The sequence below is a fragment of the Lentinula edodes genome, assembly GCF_021015755.1.
Source record: "Lentinula edodes strain Le(Bin) 0899 ss11 chromosome Unknown C8R40scaffold_22, whole genome shotgun sequence".
Taxonomy (NCBI): Eukaryota; Fungi; Basidiomycota; class Agaricomycetes; order Agaricales; family Omphalotaceae; genus Lentinula; species Lentinula edodes.
Genome location: NW_025764328.1, coordinates 428,762 through 448,699, shown reverse-complemented (window position 1 = coordinate 448,699; position 19,938 = coordinate 428,762). Strand labels below are relative to the sequence as shown.

Sequence of the window (19,938 nt, the reverse complement as noted above, 5' to 3'; positions counted from 1 at the left end):
AAGATTACAAGAAGAAGGCCGGAAGGCCGATGTCCGATGTCCGATGCTACACTACTCCGCCCTCTCCTTTCCTTTCTCCGACCGGGCCTTCGTCGGCGCCGGTTCTCCCCCTTCCTCTTCCTCTACCTCCTCGTCTCCTTCTCCATCCTCCTCTACCCTTCCCTGTTCCTCTTCCTCGTCGCTATCCGCTAGTCTTCTTCGTTTTCTCGGTAAAACCGACGGCCCGGCCTCCGGCAATTCTGGTGGTGTCCTCCTCCTCCTTGAAGCCTCCGTGACCAGCCAGTCCAACTTCCGGTTCATGTGGCGATGGTAGGTGTTCGCCTTCACCTGGCCATCTCGAAGTTGTCGGTTATCGGCGAGCAATTGAGCCACCTGGCTCTCCAGAACCGCCAGGCGCTCGTTGGACGGATTCCCTCCTCCCTCTCGCTTCACCGTCGAGGGCCGCCCGGAATACGAGCACCGCACCTTTGCGTCGTGGCAGGGTTTGCAGATGATAGAACTCCTCTTGCCAGCCTGCATCTGACAAGAGATCTTTTTGCTCCTGCATCGTTCGCAGGGAGTCCTGTCATCGTCATCGTCGTCGTCGTCATCCCCGTCGCCGCCGTCATCGGGGTCCTCACCGACAGGCTATAAATGGAAAGGTTAGCAGATAAGCGGTAACCAGAGTTTTGCAGTACTCACCTGGGCCTTGGTCTTGGCCTTCGCCTTGTCCTTCCTCTGCCTAATTTCCACCACGGGACGCCGATTGGAGGCCGAAGTCTCACCTGGGGAGGAACCCCGCTGACTTCGAGCAGTGGCCGCCGCCGCCATTACCCTCCGACGCTCCTCTAACTCCCGCGCTGCCGCCTCCTTCTGCCTCTGCGCCTCCTCAGCAGCTTTCCTAGCTGCCTCTTCCTCGGCCTTCTTTTTCGCCGCCGCCGCCGCTTTTCTCGCCTTCATCCTGCGGACCTTCTCCTCCGCCTGCCGGATGGCCTCATCATTGTCTTCTTCCAACTCTTCCTCGTCGTTGTCTACAGTGTCGGCGGGTGGCGGATTTGTCGTTCGGGACCTCGAAGGCCCAGCGGTAGTAGCAGAAGTAACGGTGGTAGTGGTGGTGCGGCTAGCGGACATCTTTTGACTTAGAAGATTTTGGAAACTTGGGTCTTATCGGCGAAACTCGGGGCCTTTTATACGGCAAAACTGCGCACGGACCAGCGAAAATTTTCCTTCGAATTGTACTTGGTGTACGGTGAACCGAAAATTTTCACTGATGACTAACGCCAATTCCCGGTACCAACGGCTTTCGAAAATTTTCCTGCTGACTGATGGGCCAAATCCCCGATGCTGACGGCCTTTAAAATTTTTCTTTGGTGACTAACCAACTCCCGGTATTAATGGCTTTCGAGGGCTCAAGCCTAAGAGGGGGATACTGTCAAGTCCATGCCGCGGGCCTCCATTCCGCCGCTCGGTATCCCGAAGATCTGCTTTTATTGTAATCTCTTCCTATTGTTCTTTCTCACTACACATATCCTTTCGTCCTAGTCTCTCATTATTGTCTTTACTCTTTCGTTCTAGTCTCTCCTTATTGTCTTTTACTCTACCCTGCAGGTACTACTCGTATAGCTCCTAGTAGTTAGTCTGGCGCTCCGCACCGATGCGCCGCTCCGTAGATATAAATACTGCCTGTACGCTACTGTAGTTCCTCAGTTTAATTATCAACTTAGATCAACCTAGATCTCCCTTCTCAACTTAACTCTTCTCTAAGTCTTCAGGCTCAACGCCTCGAAGTACGTTCTCCTCGACCTTAGGACTTTGACGTTCTCTGGTCCGCTCCTCGTCATCGGCGATACCGCCGCTCCGACCTGGCTGCTACTTAGCTCCTCTCTCTCTACTCTCGCTCTCCGGGGACTAACGGCGTAACGGCGGTGTTGTTAATAACTTCACTACTGTCCCATTCGTCTTCCGCACTTAGACACTCTGTGGCCTTGGCACGGTTACACGGTGTACATGATCTTAACATTGACCAGCAAAATATGGTCATTGAACATATTTGCTATAAGAAGGATGCCTTGCCTGCTCAGGTATTGCAAGAAAATATGAGAGATTGTTTGCTACTAAGTAGTATCCGAACAGTGCATTTTCAGAGCATACAAGAAATTGCAACAACATTGCATAATGGTAACAAAAAATCCCCAACCAAAAAGAGCTGGGGGAAAACAAGATACCTATTAGAGTTTGGGGTGCACAATATTGTCTACACATGATGTAGAGTAGTGAGGTGAATAGTGCCAATCATGAACATTGTTGGTGACAGGTGGTACTCAGATATGGATGAAAATCTGGAGCCAGAACTTGCTTGTTGTAGTTCTCTATAGAGAGGAGTGAAGTTTGAATCAGCGAAAATGTGAGTATCAATTATGATGCATTTACCTGAAATTCCATCATCTATTTCATTCACAGTTTAGATTGGCTTGCTTGTGGTAAAATTGTATAACTTAAGACTGACAAGAAAAGGGCCTTTTTCGATGCCGAGATTTTTGCAAAAACACACATGGCACAATTGGACATTAGAAGTAACAATTGCAGGAGGAAGTAGGGATGAGACACCATTGTCCTAATTTTTAGATGCATACCCACCAATAGAGCCTGTCAAGTCTTTGAAATTGTGTGTGGTTGTCATGATATGTTGCTTGAAAGGAATAGCATGAGAGGGGGCAGATAAGCAAGCAAGGAGGAAGAGGGGAAAGAGAAAGGGAGAAGTAACAGAGGCCATAATAATGTAAAAAGAGTCAGCACTGTCAAGAAAAATGAAGTATTTAGACATAAGATTGCTCCTCAGGTGCCACTAGAATTGGTGGACTGTACTGGCAAACAAAGTTGGTGATCACCTCAGGCTGTTGTTAGTTGAGGGCTCAGGCAAGTGAACAAGCTAAATGAATGTGATCTAGTGAATAGTGGATATTTTCAGTGACCGGAGTGGTTGCTGGTACTCACCATGTGGAAGCAGTGTTTCGGACGGCGTCGTATACTGGGATGGGATCAGCCACACACAAGAGCCGCAGGAAGCATTGAAAAAAGGGATATGCTACTGTGATCTATTAGCTCAAAGACCATACCTGCAACACAAGATAAAAAGAACATCAGAACCCGTAAAGTGTCAAGTGGTTACCGTTTTAATTCCACCCGGAAGTACCCAGTCTTCCATTTCAAATCGATGCTCATCTTAGTTTTGGGCCCAGTGCTCTTGAAAGCTCTTTTGGTGTCTGTCTTCAGCGTTGAGGTAGCTGATAGTGGAAATGAAAGACTCAATAACTCACCTTTGAAATCAACACACTCCTAATGCTACTAAACCATATCTTTGTATTGCAACTCAAATCGGAAACGTCTGGACGTCGTAGGATGTGCTCGTCATTATTGTGGTTCGATCCAGGGATGTCGACGATGCAGACAGAGATTCGGTGTTGGCGTCGAGCCGGTGGGATCATAGCCGGTGGGATCATAGAAGCGAGGGAGGTGGGAGATAATGGAAGAAGCGGTATAGTATGCAATTGGAGGTGAGAGCAGAGTAGTGAGAGTCCACTGGAGAATGTGGAGTGATGATAAATACCGAGAGGTTCGGAGGGCTGATAAGATGAGACAACGGAAAATTAGTGGTAAATACAATGGTTCAAAGCAGAGAATTACTGCAAAGGAAAGCGTACATGTGTATCTGACTTTGATAGACCCTCATCCTGTCCTCTAAACGCACCGTCAAACCTTCATACCCACACCTCATCTGTACGCGGTCATGTCTGCCAAGCCGTGTTGGTAGAGTAGAATCTGGTAGAGCGTCGATAGGTCGCAAGCCTTCGAGCTTGAGGCGTTGAGGAGTGAGCTGGGCCAAGGAGATCGTTGTACTCATGAAGGTTCGGAACTGACGTTGCTGTTTGGAGAGTGCGAAGAAGAACTGATTATGAAAACGAATAGATCAAAACGTGACGACATTGAACACGGACACGTGGTGAGTGCTCAGAATGTTGAATCCTGCTCGAAGCTCTCCGACTTGCTCTTGGAGAACAAGGAACTAGGGGATGAAGATCATGTTTGCAACTCAGAGTTTTGGATGCCAAGGGTAGAGATTTTGTAAATAATACAAGTTGACTTCAACAGCAATAAAAATCTTCACAAACACCCTATAGTGTAGACGCAAACTGCTGCATTGCTGTTTCATATGCACCTTGACATACTTAATTGATTGGAGGAAAATCCTCCGTGGTCCATTACAAAACAAGAATGAGCGGAAAACTACAGCCAATGTAACAAATCAAAGCTGTATGTAGTACCTGTCACATGAATTCACAAAGATTTGCAGTAAATCCATGAAATGTCATGACTCATGGTTACAAGGAAGGAAATATTGCTTAACGACCTTGTTCTTGCTTCGAAGATCTAGGGAGATCCAATAATCTAGGTATTTTCTTCAGAAACTTCAAAAATTGATTGAACACGAACTGGGCAACATGAAATTTCCGGTAACATAGAATTTGTATTCTCGAAGCAGGAAATTCGGTGGGGTAAGGTATTATTGATGCTGAGGATAGTCGAGCAACAGGAGAGCTGAAGAATTTGAAATTAAACTTGGGAAGAAGTGTAGAAATAGTTGAATCATCACAAAAAATGAAAACACGAGCCTCGAGGCTTTCATTGGCCCAAATTTCTAATTCAAAAAAATACAAGGGACTATTCTGACTCTGACAGATCCCGCATTTTTGGGCTGACTCGTTGCGCCTTGTGCAGACAATGCTGTTTTGGGATTCTCGGTCGGTATAAAAATGGAGTTGTGTGGATTTCAGTTCTTTACTTCAGAATAATCATTGAGTTTTCATCAAATGTCGAGCACAAACAGAAACTCATCGAACAACTACCAAACCAACCAAACTACTCAAGGACGAGTGAGATTCGAAGAAGAATCCACCGTCTATTCGCATGAAGCTACGAGAAATCCCCGATCGACTACTAGTAGCAGGGGAGCGCCACATCCTGAAGATACACGTAGTCTCTATGCAAGGCAATACTCAGAATGGAATACGATCAAGCTAGCCAAGTTTACTCACATTGCTAACAGCCCGCAATCCCAACCTGCCCCTAACACGACGGGCAATAGGGGCTACATCGAGGCGCCACAACTTCAACCTCCGGAACAATCCTATGGAAGGTGACCATCCCAATGCCCATCGTGGACCTCAGTGAATTTACCTGGCTGGCGCGTCGAGCAACAGTGCTCACCAAGGAAATCCGGCAGCGTCGTGGCAACGTCCAGTGTGAGACTCTCATTCGCCTCAAATAATGTGTGCATAACACTAACTCGAGGTTTTGGGTAGCTATGCTGGTCAGTTCGTCAAAAACAGCGTCGTACACTTTACCCCATCCACTCCACAAGGAGTCAACACCATCCCTCTTCCAAACATTGGAGAGAACAACAACCAAGAGGCGTGGCGACGTCAAGCGTCACCCTACCAGTACAGCCCAGTGGCAAACTCTAACCAGTAAGTTTAGCAGCTTACAATTTAATCATTACAGCAGCCTACCTCTGGATCGAGACCACCTTTGACTACCGTTTGGATGTCAACGAGTGCCACAGCGTTGCCTCCCGCCCCAGAAGGGGTGAACATTATCGCCCTCCAAAGCATTGGGGGGAATGAAAGTGCAGAGACACGGCGAGGTCGAGGCCGAGTCTCTGCTTACCCGTCAAGCTCGATGCGTTATCCTATGACTGTCAACGAGTAAGTCACAGAGCTTTGAACTATTTGATTACGACTCACCCTTTGCATTCAGACCTGCTCCGCAGCAGAGCTTTCCAATGAATACCTTTCCTGTTAACAACGGGGCGACGCAGGAGGAAGGGGAAGAGGACCGCAGATGCTGCAGGTTCTGTTGAACATCCGAGTCGATGGTTGATTGAGAAGCGATGCGTCGGCCGTTGTATCTTTTCGTCGTTCTTAGCATGATTCCCGTAGCATAGGCTCACAGGGACGTGCCGTTGTACTAGTAGAATTGTCGCCCATGATGGGTTGAGAACCACTTGATTTCGCGTTTAGTGTATGATTGAATTGTTGAGACAGGGTGAGCGCGCTAGATAAACTAAGCGCCAGTGATTATCAGTGATTAGTACTGTTATCGTGCTTAAGTACATACCCGTGGTTATGTATGAGAAGAGGGAATGGTATGGTAGGATGCCAATTCAGCCGTGAGATCTGAAAGGGAGGGGAGAACGAAAACGTTCGCAAGGACGGTTGAGGGGTGAGGGAGAGAGGATATCAAAGTGATTGATCATGAAGGGAGGAAGTAAGTCGAAAGGTCAGACGTTTTGCACGGCAGTGGTATTATATCCTATATGCAAAGAGTCATTTGTTTTTTCCCTAGACAGCGAAAAATACCTTTTAGGAAGGTCTTGATCAACCATACATACTGTGCAATGTATTGTAATGTATGCCGAAGGTATCCTGGGAATGAAAATGAATGTGGGTCGATAGGTCAGCAGGGGATTTCCGATTAGAAAGAACAAATAGTGCTTGGTGTACCCTGATGGTAGCGAGTTGAATGGGAAGAAAACAAAAAGATTCCTCTTGAGGTTGTTACGTGGTTGGACTAGGCCGAGATAGATAACAAAAGCAATGTATACACAGCAAAAAGCAGAGATTAACACGATGGAAAGCAGACATGGATGCGATACCGGAATAAAATGAGAGCCGTGATAAGCTTCGGGGAAATTGTGACATTGCCCGACATTGATTATTTGATGTGTCGTCCCCACAGATACCAAATAGTGGGATGTTGTCAAGCGTCACTTAGATTCAGCGTTCTGAGCACAGTATGTATTCGGTATCCTGTGGACTATGTTTATCACATATAAACTAGAATGGGCTGAAAATTGATGTATAATGACTTGACCAGTGGTAAACCCACTCACGAATACTAAATTCCGTTCCAATTCATATATAGATCCTCGAAACGTCCGTAGCATCTTCTTTGTTCCTCGTCCTGGTGTGCCCACTTTCACCGTTCTCCGAGAACCTCCCGCCCAATCTTTTCCCTTTTGCTTTCTTCGTGTGAGTGTTCTTCACGTTTTCGATAACACTTTGGACGCGATTCCGAGCCATGAACATTGTCATGGTGGTAACCCAGTGCGGGAGGGTATTTTTGTCTGAATCTAGTTGCAGCGGTTTAACAAGACCGAAGTGATGAAGCAGCTCAGAAGTGGGACTAGTCTAAGAGATGGACATCGATGCAGGCTCTAGAGCCAGTACTAGTCATTCCAGGGTGACCGCATTTGTTGTTCAAAACTACGTGATGTATCCAGGTGATGTTGAATCCGAAGGCTTCTTGTGCGAGCTACGAGCGGCTAGTGCAGTAAGAGAGTGAAAGATTGGTGAAAGAACTGAGGCCAACTCACCTGAACCAATCACACTCTAGCTCGTCCAGGCTTCTCGGACACTTATCGTCTGCCTGCTTTCAAGCATCCTCTAACATCAAATTGCCAGGACAGGCCAGGACATTTCGTTGCGGCGCTCAAAACTCAGAACATTTTTGACCGTACGCAGATCAGACAAGAAGGTTTTACTCCTCCGATTATTTTAGTAGTTTTACTGAGGTTGCAGCGACAAAAGGAAAGAGAGACAGGATTTGATGTCGCTCGTATTGAGCTAAGACAGTTATCGAAGATAAGATAAGAGGCCGGGAAACTCTTAACATCACATGATACATAGATGACCGAAAAGGGAAAATTGCCGGATTTCACTTCTTCGCGTACTCCAGCAGACTCCAGCCTCTTTCGTGCCAATGTCCCGCCCTGTTCAGGTTCCGACACCTCAGGAATCTGGTATGTCGCTGTCAAGAAGCCTGTTCAAGATGCTTACGAGGCCAGCCCTTCGGATGTGTTTGGTTGATCCAAATATGGCAGTACCAGACGCTGGTTCTGGTTATTAAGACATTGTTGTTACTGCAGTTATAAAAGTATTGTTAATCATTCTGAAAAAGATGTAGTACATTGTCGAGCTCCATGCATGGAACTTGACAAGTCCTGTGCACACGTCGGTGCACCGGACTGGTTAGTGGTGCCTGGACTCACAGGCCTGGATCCAGCATTATTCCTGCAATATTTAGCTTTTAGGGTTTCCTTTCATTTGTCTTTTATCTAATACTTATCCCAAATTTTCTCTGCATAGTTTCTTTGTTTTGAAGGTGCATACTTGAGTTTCAGATCTTGGGTAGATACATATATTCTCCTAGTTAGAGACCTCACACCTCCCGTCATACTCGAGGCAGTTCTTAGTCCCCGTTTCATACTTGGAGCCCACCGTGAGGGGGGTTTCTAGTGTTAGATTTTGTTTTGAACCATAAACATTTCACAAAAGAAACTTTATAAGTTATAGATCATCACAACAAGTGGTTGTCCCGGTTTGTGCAAACATAAAACACAACGCTCCTTGCCCAGTTTATTGAGGTCAGATGGACTTTGACTTTTTGGAACTTCTGCTCCCAGTCAACAGAGTTGCTTGATCTTCTCCCACTCAAGCTCCCTTTCCTCATTGGAGTCAGTACAGGCCAGTGCTAAAGGAGTTTCCATGAGCCGGGTAGGAGCAGTGGCAGTGGTAGTGGTGGTACAGCAAGTAGACATTTGGAGGATGTACACTCTCTGTTCAGGGGACTTGCGATGTGACATCAGTGTTGTTGATAACTTCACTACTGTCCCTTTCATTCTTGCCTTTAGTACCAACCAGTCCAGTATTTCCACTGTATGTAGATGATGGAGATGTATAGATTCATTCAAATCTATGGTGGAATCAGGCTATCTTGTATCATTACTCTCCAGATTATTTCTAGATCACACATAGGATGACCCTTTTACCAATGTTTGGTGGCTGATATTTGGTTAGGCTGTAATCTAGTTGCTATACTAATCCTGTAACCTAAAAATCATGCAGCATGGGTAGATTTCATTGTTGAACCCACATTAGCACTCAGGATGATACCTGACCTATGCAAACTGCACAGTAATCAGAATGCCCGTATCTCATTTGGTGTTTTGAGAACAGTTTATTAAAATTATGATGATACAGAATCCACATATTACCAAAAATACACAAAAGAGAGAGAATGCATACCAAATTGAACACAAAATTGCAGAAGAGGGTTGGAGGCAAAACCACCTATTTCTGCAACACTCTTGAGAATCAATCATAATATAGTATATACCTGGTTCAGAATCAGGAGCTACAACACCTGCATCTGGATGGTCATTGTTGATAAACATTTGAGCTGACATGAATTGAAAAGACCCTCAAAATATCTCAATAGTCAAAAAGCAATCTTTGAATCTGCTAGCTTTGCCACAAGTACAATAATAATGATCCTCACTCACTCCTCAAATATATATCTAATATCTAAACCATCAATCTCTTAATCTCTTGATTTATCAGTTTCAGGATGAGCTATGACCTTGGGTAACTACGGTGTCAAACTTGGTATCACATTTAAGAGTAGTCAAGTAGGCCCCTCCTATAAAGGTGCAATGAGATTCACTCAAATGTTTAGGCTCACCACAATTCCCTTACACATTTGCACCTCTAATGGAGGTGGATTTTACTTTGGGTGAGTGAATCATCTATGTTCTCCAATGTCATTCATCTATAATATATTTAGGGTTCATAGATATTGGTGTCTTGGTTTCTGGCATTTTATTTGGGATATTCACAATGCAGGTCTACATCTATCACAGAAGTTTTTCTGAGGATCCAGGCTGGATTAAATATGGCTTGGTGAGTAGGTCACTCAAAATTATAACAGATCATTTCCATATTGCTTGTTGTACAGGTTAATGGCATGTGGTGTGTGATTGCATCTGTCTGTTAATGCAACCTCATAACATGAAAGTCATTGTATGCCCCTATAGGTTGTTAGAGCTGGCTCATACTATCTGTGAATTTGATGCACTTTATAATTTCAGTGTATCCCATTATGGGGACCCCACAGTGTTTCTTGTTTATCCCATTCCATTTGTGGCTGTGACATTGTTTGATGCATTGATTGCAACACTTGGTGAGGGATATTTCATCTAGCTAGTGAGCTGTAACACTATTAACCTTCTAACTAACAGCACAAGGAAATTTCACCTACCGGATTGCCAAATTGACGGGTCCCCCTATGTTGTTCCCATCCTCTGTTGCATCCTCATGGTTTGCCATTCCGTGAATGACATTGGAATGACAGTGGAATGCTCAGTCACTGCAACAAAAAACCTTGAATCATACCTTCATCAATTCAAGTGGATGATTATCACTTCAGTAGTGATTCGGGTTGCTACAGACATTGTTATCTCTACAGTTCTTGTATACTATCTGCAAAAAAGCCGGCGCAATGCCCTTAATAGGTGAGAGGGAATTATCATATCATCCAAAGATATCAACAACTCAATCAATTCCTCAACCCACAAGTTCAATAATCATTGTTGACAAATTGATGCAATGGGCAATTGGTAAAGCTCTTCCTTGATTCATGCACATCTATTCTCTACTAAATACTGCTTAAATCATCTTCAGAAACAGGAATTGTGACTAGGTATGTAGTATTTCTTGCAAATCATAGTTGGAAATTGACTATTACAAAAAAGCATGGTCAACATTCTTCTAATGATATGTGTAAGCATTGGGCTGTTTTGATTTTCTCAAAATTCAGCTGTAATTTCAAATATTGATTAGCTCTTGATAAACGTGAACAACTGTAAGCTGGTTTTCATTATCATAGACTCTATGGCTTGCCTAAACTCTGAAAATAGACCTATGGGTTGCATTTTATGTCATTCTCCCCAAAGGTAAACTACTTCACAAATCATATCCCAGTATAAATGAATTAAAATTCTCCATAGTTTTTTCCAATGCAATGTTGGCAAAGTACATTAATCAGAATAATGTCTCATGTTGGAGATCTAATGAGGATTGCATTCAGCTTAAATTCAAGGATGAAGTTCCGTAACATGCAGACAATTGTGGTTGGTGAGATGGTAACAGCTCTAGTGAGTGCTGACCTGTTTTGATCTATATAATTAATCCTACATTTGCTGGGATTCAAGTCTTCCGCCACAATTACACAAGGATCCTCAGAACTACAAATTAATTTGCCCAAGCCTGTTTCTATGCATGGTGAACCAATGACGGAGGAAGGCCATCATTTTACAGTATAAGCATTGAGTCAATCAATGATTACTACTTATGATTATTTTTTGTTGTGGTCGCACTTTCCATTCTTATGGTGGATGATATTAACCACTTTTATATTCTTTCCATCTTCACTTCACTTTTGTTCATTTATGAACATTTATACCCTACATCAACCATAAAGCAGAATGTTTGTTCTCATTCCTCTTCAACTAGTCAGAACAACGTGCCAAGGCATGGTCCTGACAAGCTCTACTTCTCTGTGGCCTCGAACAGAGATGGACAGTGTAGGACAAAAATTCACTCTGGCTCTAGTGATTTGTGGTGGCTTGAGGTCTGTAGGAGGGGGGGTTAATGTATTGATAGTAGTTGCAAGAATGTAAGATTTCAAGTTGTGACTTTAGTTATATGTATGTAAGTACTTGATCCAGAATGTATGGTTTCATTGGTGGCCAAAATGTACATGTACCACAAGTTGCACTTTCCACATCTGTAAAACCTGTATTTTTGGCTAAGAGCTCGAAAGCAGTTGACAGCACTGTCCAGCTGAGAAAGCACTCCCAGCAGTACTTAAAAACTGCTGGGAGTGCTTTCAGCACTGGACAGCGCTCTCCAGCTAGTAACCTTGCTCTCGCAAACATTCAGGTTTTGCAGATGCACAGATGATCATCATCTTGAATACTTGACACATCCTGCTGTGCAACATCTGTAAAACCTGTATTTTCGGGTAAGAGCTCGAAAGCAGCTGACACTGTCCAGTTAGTATCCTTGCTCTCGTGAACATCCAGATTTTGCATATGAACTTTTCTGGCTATCTGGAATGTGTGGGCGAGCTGCAGATGATTCATCACATATACAATGTCAAACAATATCAACCATTTTTGGCAAGCTTATCATGTTTTATTTTGCTATCATTGTGTGAATCGGAGTCATATAATTCTCTGATTTCCTTTGTGTTCCCATCTCTCTTACTTGTCTTGCTAATATTAGTCCAAGTCAGCTCCGATTTCCATGACAGCCTCAAGACTCAAGAGGATACTATCTTGGTATCTTATCATCGTGTCCTGGATTACTGTCAACTGATCAACTCGAATCATGAATCTCTTTGTTCCTGCTAATTGGAGAACCCCATGCTCCACACTGATATATTAATTTCAGCCCTCAGGAAGACTTCGGCTCACATTGTTGATTCATTGAAATACATTGCATGACATGTATGATTAACAAGTTGAAGAAAATCTTCCTGATGTATGGATAGTATTTTTGCCCCGGGACTTTCAAGTCAACGCCCAATTGGTGGTGCGAGTGGGCATTCAAAAAGTTCAGACTTGAGCCTAAAATTGGGATCAACTTATACTAAGACACTCCTCCTGATGCATTGAATATCGTGGAAGACATGGGAATAGAATGACATTATATGCAACTAATTGATTCATCATACATAATTTTACTCAACCAAGTAACTTTATCTCAGGTCAGGACAAAAATTATTTCCGTTATTTCAATTTATATGCTGAATATCTGCAGGGTCTCCGCGAGATCTTGCGTCCTGTGCATGACCTGCTGAGAAGAGACTATGATGAATACTGAAACTCTTCTCTTTACGTTAATTGATTTATTCTTTCATCCGATCACGAACTTAATGATATTCCTAACACACTACCTACAAGTCTACTTCAGTATAGTTTCTCCTTCTCCAGCACAGGTAGTGCATCACACAATATACCGTATATGGAGATTCAGCTTTCGGCTTCTTGATCATGGTGCCCTCATCTATCTCACTGTTCAATGGACAGTTCATCAAGATCATGATGATGATAATACCACCGCATGCACTGCAAAAAACTCGCACCATACCTCAGACAAACAAAAGAGGGAAAGTATGTGAGAAACAGAACAAAACAACTATGAACTGGGTCGTAAGGATGTATCCTCATTTTCTACAACACATTGGGAATCAATCATAATATATTGCAATCCAGAACTATCACTTCTGTAGTAACTGGAACGCTCATTGCCAATTGGTGTTGTTGAATATTGACAGTCAACAAAACAAGAACAGAAATAGAGAAAGTAAGATGGAATTGATAGATGGAAACATGTCAAAATCTAGGGCTTCCAAAGAGCCCCAGAATATTTGAGGGGTGGAATTGGCTGTACAGGGGTCTTTCTTGAAATCTCCGGACAGTTTTGGGAAATTTATTGCTCTGCGAAAACCCAATGTAAGTTTGGTCTCTCCTGATGGTCTCCTGATCTGTCAAATTTGTGATAGGGACAACCCAAAATAAACATTGTATCAATAATTATTATTCTCTGGACTTCCAAACGCAGTAAAAGGGACCTCTCATATAAAGGATACTGGAATCCTCTGTGAGCTGACTACAACCCCTTCTGACTTCACACCCTGTATGATCAAGAAAGTAGATTCCACCTTGGGTATGTAAACTGTTATTGTTGGCTCAAGTGTTATTCAGCTTTGATGCTGGTGTAGGCTTCCCGGAGATTGGTGTCTTACTCTCCGGTGTTTTGTTTGGGATATTCACAATGCAGGTGTATATCTATCACAGAAATTTTCCAAAAGATCCACGCTGGATGAAATTTGGCCTGGTGAGTAATTTCCTGTGAAATGTGGACAAAAATGTTGCCTACCCTAACTCTTACGCAGGTTGATGGCATGTGGTATGTATCATTTCATGCTGAGATCTGTTGTGTCTCATGCCCACCTAGGTTATTGGAATTGGCTCATACCATTTGTGAATTTTATGGGCTTTACTATCTCACTGTATCTCGTTATGGGGATCCCACAGTCTTCCTTGCTTTTACACCCGAAGTTGCCGCATTACCATTCTTTGATGGGTTGATTGCAATGCTTGGTGAGTGTCATTCTACCTGGACAGTTACTCCCTAACCTCCTAGCTGATAGCACAAGGATTTTTTACACACCGAATTGCAAAATTTGCTGGTCCTCCATACATTGTTCCCATTGTCTGCAGTATACTCATGATTTGCCAAATGGTGGCATCCATTGGATTGACAACTGCAGCCACACTTGTTGCAGAAAAAAACACTGAACAATTCTTGCATCAATGGAAATGGTTGATTGTTACTGCAACAGTTCTCCATGTGACTATAGATGTCATTGTATCCACAGCACTTGTATACTATCTAGTCAAAAACAGGAGCAATACCACTTACCGCAGGTAGGAGATCATATCATTACTAAAAGATTTGAAGTTGATCATATCCCTGACAATAAAGTACCCTTGCTATTGCGGACAAATTAATTCAGTGGGCTATTGGTAATGTTCTTGCTTATTTCCTCAAGCTGAATACTGAAATCACTTCAGAGACAGGAGTTGTGACTAGGTTTGTAATTATTTCTCCAATTTGTATTTAACACTAAATTCACCATAACAATATGCAGTTTTGTCAGTATTCTTCTGATGATAAGTGTAGGCATATCCTGTTTCCAATGTCAGTATGTATTTGCCAAGTGTGGTCTGATTACTAAACCTTAGTTTCTACTCAATGTGAACAACTGTGAGTTATTTACCCATGATAATTATCACTTTTTCTAAACCCTAGATATAGATCTATGGCTTGCATTTTATGCAATTCTTCCAAAATGTGAGGATTATGTCTAATAGTCCAAACCGCCATAAGCAAATTCACAATTACTCAATAGTCTTTTCCAATGCAATGCTGGCAAAGTATAGACAAAAATTCAATGTCATTTTGTTGATCTAATAAGATGGGCTGTGTTTAGCTTGAATTCACGTATGAGGTTCCGTGATATGCAGACAACTGTGGTCACAGAAATGGCCACAATTCAGGTGAGTGAACTAAACATTGATGTTCATGTTCTCTGCATTGATTATTTCAATATATCATGGATACAAGTTCCCTGGTACCACTGCACAACCTTCAGAACTACAGATGGATTTGCCTGCAATTACTTCTGCTCCTAGTGAATCCATGATTGAGGAAGGTCCTCAGTTTGAGGTCAAAGCTTTGCCCTTAAGTCTGGCTTGAGCAGGGTTAAGCAGAATCAAGAAGTCTGCCTAGGTGTCACTACTATACGCATTGCTTGTTCGTGTCACCAGTGATATATCATCGCATTTTAACTAGTAATCAGTACGCTGTAGTTTACAGATATGTACGTCCTGCTCTTCCATGGAGCTTATTCGGCGGTAGTTTCTCTTTATTTGATATGCGATAGTGGGCCGTCGCGCTCCGCGTGTGGCATGTATGAGTCTTCAAGTCTGTACTAAGTTTTGTAGAAACAGATTAGTCAGAAAAACATAAATTCTCAAATTAGCTCAAATTCGATAAGATTCGGAGACGATCGGTACAACATGTGTCTCTCACGGTGAAAGATCCCCGGGAGAACAACCCTTTTCATCGACGACCACCACCAAGTCAACGACCAACTACCTCACGGTCACTTTGTGTCTAAGTCCGTCCAGTAGTTGCCCCACCGCCATGTCTCGGGATCTCGCCACACCTTCCAGTGATCTCCAAGATTATTATGACCATATTCCGGTAGTTACTACATGCTCCACTCAACTATGTATCCACCTTCCCACAAGTTCACTATTGTTTGTAGCCCGCACACAGAATATCAGATTACAACACCCTTTCCAGCCAAAATCAACAAAATATCCCTCTCTCAGCCGTCGACCTAACTGATCCCGAGCCATACTCGGATATACCTGGCGCCTCGACTCCTCGGACAAGACCGCATTTCGGGGATAGGAGAGGGGAGTATGCGGGGTATGTGGAGGAGAAGAGTCGAGATGGGAGGAGGAAGTTATGGGTGTGTGTTGTTTCACTCTAATAATAATAACAATATTAAGGGTGGTGGTGGTGTTGTTTGTAGGTCCTCGGCGCACTCTCAGCGCTCGTAATCGCCATCGTACTCGCTATAATTCTCGGTGTCGTTCTTTCCCGCAAATCCTCTTCTTCCTCCTCCTCAAGTTCGTCGTCGTCCGGAAACGACACAATCTCCGGAGACCCGAGTCAGTTCACGAAAGACGCGAGGCTGAAACAGAGTTTTTGGGGGATAGCGTATACACCTGAGGGGACTTTGTATCCGGATTGTGGGGCGAAACTATGTGCGTGTTTAATAGTACTGATACTTGTTTATTAATCTATAGTTTTCTAGCTGATGTGGTCACGGATATGCAGCTGCTCTCCCAACTAACCACCCGAATCCGAGTATACGGAGCTGATTGTAACACCACCGCACTAGTGCTCACCGCTATCGAATTGACCAAAACCAACCTTACCGTGTACATTGCCAACTTCCCCGAGGCAGACGACAACGGCGAAGCTTATGACCGTCAAAAGACTGCGATTCAGAGTGCTATTCAGACTTATGGTACGAGTCATATCGCGGGTGTTACGGTGGGGAATGAGTTTATATTGGAGTGAGTGACGAGTCCCTGTATTATCCTTGGTGATTACATACTGAACGTGTTATACGTGCTTGTATAGTTATCTCGACGACAACGGCGGAACAGACCCCAACAGCGCCATCGGTGACGCCGGTGCGGCGATTCTTCTTGGGTTCATCAACGACACGAAGACTATGCTCTCTGACCTAAACGTCGATCTCAAAATCGGAAACGCAGATGCTGGGTCGTATTTCAATGATCTTGTGTTGGAGAGCGTTGATTATGGGATGGCCAACGTCCACCCATGGTTCGCGAACCAAAGCATCAACGACGCAGCTGGATGGACTTGGAGTTTCTTCGAAACCACAGACGTAGCACTCGCACAGACTTTGGCGAATCAACCGGATATGTCGATTGCGGAAACTGGATGGCCGACGGTGAGTAATATACTATGGGGATTCGATGAGTTGAACGGCTTATGTGTGGCGTAGAACTCGACAAATGTAGGTAATGAATCGGATGGGCCTTCGGTGGCTTCGGAGGCGAATCTTCAGGTGTGTGGGGTTTACTTACATTGTTGTCAACGTCCACCTCATTCTCTATTCCCTTACATCCTCGCTCCTTGCTCTTTCCATATTCGGCCCGTTCATCACTCACCCTTCCTTCCCGCTTCCACCTTGCCACTCCTCCTTCTTTTGACCCCTACCCCTACCTCCCTCTCTAATTCCTCTCCCTTCCCTCCATCCCTTCTTTCCGTCCTTCGTTTTTTGTCTCATCACCAAACCTCCAACACCCTGCCCTCCCTCCCGCGTAGATCTTCCTCGACACCTTCGTCTGCCAAGCAAACGCCAACGGGACCGAGTATTTCTTCTTCGAGGTATGAACGAATCTGCTTTGTAGTCTTGTGGCTCTGATTCAATGATTCATTTAGTACTTTGACGAGACGTGGAAGACGGAGGTGTATGGTGGAGTTGAGGTGAGTTACTGTTGTCATTGGAGTCAGATGGAAGTTTAATTGGTGGATGTTTATAGGGATATTGGGGGTTGTTTTATTCAAAGTGAGTTGTTCACTTAATGATGGGGGTTTCCGTTCTATTTCGTTACTACCCACTCTATACTCTGATATCCTCTCTTCCTGACCCATCTATCTTTTTTCTCTCTCCAGCCGAACGTTGAAAAATGTCGAAATACCCGATTGTTCGTGATCACGGCTGGCTAGGACGACTACTATTACAACTATGACAACTATAACACACTAGCCAACGAATGAATGAAGAATGGAATAAAGATTATATATATCTACCTCCCACAAAACCCTGCACGTCACTGCCCCACAGAACTCAGGAACATTTTTCTCGGACCTGGATAAACGAACGCTTCCCTTCCCTTCCCCACTTATTCTCTTGTACATCCCCCTCATCCTTGATAACTCACATTTTCATCAGATTACACCACGAACTACCCCCTAATTCTCTTATTTTCGCTATTTTACCCCCTCGGTGCGTCGAACTATCTCACTTAACGTCCTCTGTGACTTTTTTGACTCCGCATCATTCCGTTTGTTATGTTTCGTTCTGTTTTGTTGTGTCTCGCGAGCTGTCTAGTGCTTTGCTTTGCTTCTCGAAACGATGGACATTATGTATGGACTATGTACGATAGATGGAACAAATATTCTATTATCCCCTTACTTGCTGGATGGAGTGCCACTTTTCCAGCTTGAATCAGAATGAGCCGCGCGCCACATCAAGTATCTCTTTCCACCTGTTGGTGAAAACATCGTGTTCGTCATTGTCACAGCATCACTGGGTGGGTCAAACAACCCATCCTCAAAATATCCGCATTGTATTTGATTATTGAGGGGTCGAAATGAAGGGAGAATGGCGCGGAAGGAATAGAGCGCGTTAATTGCTTATGTCGGAGGGCCGTCCTGCATTGGCCAGAGTTCATATACATACTGGATGATCTTGGGGTGTATTTTAGCGTGTTGAACCTGCAGAAGATAGTAATACTGCTTGGCATGGATGGAAGCTGAATGAATAAAGCACCTTCCGGCACGAAGATCCTTCATGCGTCGCGGCTTGTGTTGCCTTCTCCATCCCTTTAACCCTCCCTCCCCCCTACAGAGCTTAGTGGAAGAACACCGCGTGATTCTGCGATCATACTACCCTCCGGGGTTCCAGGGTGCGGGAGGCTGTAAAAAGAACACCCGGTAAAATAAGCCAGAGCCCAAGGATAACTTGAGAATATGCTGACCAATTGCTGCTCGCTTCCATGACCCGGTTAGAGAGAGAGAGAGTCAAAAGTAACGGAGTACGAAGGGAGAGACCCTCGCGAAAAGAGAGGCGGTGCAAAAAGAGGGAACGGGTCTGGGGATGGAGAAGCCTCCCTGAATCTCCTCGCTGGTAAGTCCTTCTTCTGTCCTTGTGCTCGCTTCCCTCGTCCACTAAGCTATACCCCAGCTTTAACACGTCGCCTCCATCCTGTCATTGTCGTCCCTATCCAGGGCACGCGTTGAGACCGAGGTTGTCGTATCTGAAGTACTTCGGTAAGAGAAGGGAACCGGAAAAAAGGAGAAGAACTATATATGTAAGTAATATATATTTGACACTTTGCATCACGCGTCTGGCCTCTGGAGTGGCTAGAGCCCTTCAAGAACGAGAACGAGAGGACAGAGGGAGGAGGGGAGTAGAACCAAAACCAAATACAAACACCAGGCAGGCCTGAGATCTACAATGTTTGAGGAGGGGAATGTCGAAAACAACCCCCACTTCCGTCTTCCACATGTCGTTGAACGAAACCCGACACAAATAAAAAAATTCCGCAGCACCGCGTGAGCTCGTCGACCTAGGGTTTTGAGAGAAAAAAACAGTAGAAAGGGTAGGAATGGGGAGAGCCTAAAGAGGAACGGACTTTGAAGAAATATTCGGTCCCGTTGGTGTTTGCTTGATGTACTAAGGTGTTGAGGAATCAGATCTCCACGGGGGGAAGAGACGATGGATGAAGAACGAGAGGAAGGGACGGAGGGAAGTGAGGGGAGAAGGGGGAATAGTGAGAAACAGGGTGGAGGTAAGGGGGTTGAACATTGAAATTTGAAGGTAAGAGGTAATGAGGTGGAAGTAAGAGTAGTGCGGGACGAACAGGACGGGTATGGAAAGAACAAGGAGCGAGGGTATAAGGAAATAGGGAGTGAGAGAAACATCAGCCCACCATCAACAGAGTAACAAATCCCACACACACTCACACCCTCACCTAAAGAGATTCGCCTCCGAAGCCACCGAGGACCCGTCTGATTTGTTACTTGCGTTTGTCGAGTTCTAGATATAGAGGGGGAACACGGGGATTCCGAGGAAGTAGGTTGTAGCTCAAGTAAG

The 19,938-nt window shown here is 44.4% G+C and overlaps 6 protein-coding genes across 6 annotated transcripts; 4 read left to right on the top strand and 2 right to left on the bottom strand.

Annotated features, from left to right (window-relative positions):
• Nucleotides 1–1,858: 1,858 nt before the first annotated feature.
• Nucleotides 1,859–2,562, bottom strand: C8R40DRAFT_1109846 (uncharacterized protein). The gene is made up of 3 exons (XM_046228312.1): nucleotides 2,440–2,562; nucleotides 2,113–2,383; nucleotides 1,859–2,060 (listed from the first exon to the last, which is right to left on the bottom strand). Exons 1-2 carry the CDS (start codon nucleotides 2,545–2,547, stop codon nucleotides 2,234–2,236), a joined length of 258 nt encoding a protein of 85 aa, XP_046085310.1. The 5' UTR covers nucleotides 2,548–2,562; the 3' UTR covers nucleotides 1,859–2,060; nucleotides 2,113–2,233.
• An 828-nt stretch (nucleotides 2,563–3,390) lies between these two features.
• On the bottom strand, nucleotides 3,391–3,880 carry C8R40DRAFT_1171750 (uncharacterized protein; the record flags this gene model as incomplete). The annotated part of the gene is made up of 2 exons (XM_046231757.1): nucleotides 3,391–3,558; nucleotides 3,728–3,880. The coding sequence occupies 2 exons, from the start codon at nucleotides 3,878–3,880 to the stop codon at nucleotides 3,391–3,393; spliced, it is 321 nt and encodes a 106-aa protein (XP_046085309.1).
• A 967-nt stretch (nucleotides 3,881–4,847) lies between these two features.
• On the top strand, nucleotides 4,848–5,896 carry C8R40DRAFT_1171749 (uncharacterized protein; the record flags this gene model as incomplete). Its single annotated transcript, XM_046231756.1, has 5 exons — nucleotides 4,848–5,173; nucleotides 5,206–5,277; nucleotides 5,340–5,504; nucleotides 5,559–5,741; nucleotides 5,794–5,896. 5 exons carry the CDS (start codon nucleotides 4,848–4,850, stop codon nucleotides 5,894–5,896), a joined length of 849 nt encoding a protein of 282 aa, XP_046085308.1.
• Nucleotides 5,897–9,451: 3,555 nt separating this feature from the next.
• On the top strand, nucleotides 9,452–10,209 carry C8R40DRAFT_1171748 (uncharacterized protein; the record flags this gene model as incomplete). The annotated part of the gene is made up of 6 exons (XM_046231755.1): nucleotides 9,452–9,500; nucleotides 9,553–9,609; nucleotides 9,661–9,776; nucleotides 9,832–9,845; nucleotides 9,911–10,056; nucleotides 10,115–10,209. 6 exons carry the CDS (start codon nucleotides 9,452–9,454, stop codon nucleotides 10,207–10,209), a joined length of 477 nt encoding a protein of 158 aa, XP_046085307.1.
• A 3,355-nt stretch (nucleotides 10,210–13,564) lies between these two features.
• On the top strand, nucleotides 13,565–15,413 carry C8R40DRAFT_1237981 (uncharacterized protein). The gene is made up of 12 exons (XM_046233452.1): nucleotides 13,565–13,607; nucleotides 13,663–13,778; nucleotides 13,837–13,850; nucleotides 13,899–14,044; nucleotides 14,095–14,371; nucleotides 14,430–14,537; nucleotides 14,596–14,623; nucleotides 14,690–14,711; nucleotides 14,763–14,798; nucleotides 14,857–14,881; nucleotides 14,938–15,004; nucleotides 15,072–15,413. Exons 1-12 carry the CDS (start codon nucleotides 13,580–13,582, stop codon nucleotides 15,201–15,203), a joined length of 999 nt encoding a protein of 332 aa, XP_046085306.1. The 5' UTR covers nucleotides 13,565–13,579; the 3' UTR covers nucleotides 15,204–15,413.
• A 675-nt stretch (nucleotides 15,414–16,088) lies between these two features.
• C8R40DRAFT_1109817 (glycoside hydrolase family 17 protein) lies at nucleotides 16,089–18,207 on the top strand. The gene is made up of 8 exons (XM_046228311.1): nucleotides 16,089–16,285; nucleotides 16,336–16,600; nucleotides 16,668–17,004; nucleotides 17,059–17,121; nucleotides 17,382–17,444; nucleotides 17,499–17,543; nucleotides 17,600–17,625; nucleotides 17,733–18,207. The coding sequence occupies exons 2-8, from the start codon at nucleotides 16,353–16,355 to the stop codon at nucleotides 17,770–17,772; spliced, it is 822 nt and encodes a 273-aa protein (XP_046085305.1). The 5' UTR covers nucleotides 16,089–16,285; nucleotides 16,336–16,352; the 3' UTR covers nucleotides 17,773–18,207.
• The last annotated feature ends 1,731 nt before the right edge of the window (nucleotides 18,208–19,938 follow it).

What these genes read in the sequence shown, in the direction of transcription:
- C8R40DRAFT_1109846 (XM_046228312.1), bottom strand. Translation starts at nt 2,547, where the DNA reads ATGTCCAATTGTGCCATGTGTGTTTTTGCAAAAATCTCGGCATCGAAA. An exon ending in CACAAGCAAGCCAATCTAAA is followed by an intron (nt 2,384 to 2,439) that starts CTGTGAATGAAA and finishes ATTGATACTCAC; the next exon opens with ATTTTCGCTGATTCAAACTT.
- C8R40DRAFT_1237981 (XM_046233452.1), top strand. Translation starts at nt 13,580, where the DNA reads ATGATCAAGAAAGTAGATTCCACCTTGG. An exon ending in GAAAGTAGATTCCACCTTGG is followed by an intron (nt 13,608 to 13,662) that starts GTATGTAAACTG and finishes ATGCTGGTGTAG; the next exon opens with GCTTCCCGGAGATTGGTGTC. An exon ending in TGGGTTGATTGCAATGCTTG is followed by an intron (nt 14,045 to 14,094) that starts GTGAGTGTCATT and finishes CCTAGCTGATAG; the next exon opens with CACAAGGATTTTTTACACAC.
- C8R40DRAFT_1109817 (XM_046228311.1), top strand. Translation starts at nt 16,353, where the DNA reads ATGCAGCTGCTCTCCCAACTAACCACCCGAATCCGAGTATACGGAGCT. An exon ending in CGGAAACTGGATGGCCGACG is followed by an intron (nt 17,005 to 17,058) that starts GTGAGTAATATA and finishes TGTGTGGCGTAG; the next exon opens with AACTCGACAAATGTAGGTAA. An exon ending in CCGAGTATTTCTTCTTCGAG is followed by an intron (nt 17,445 to 17,498) that starts GTATGAACGAAT and finishes TGATTCATTTAG; the next exon opens with TACTTTGACGAGACGTGGAA.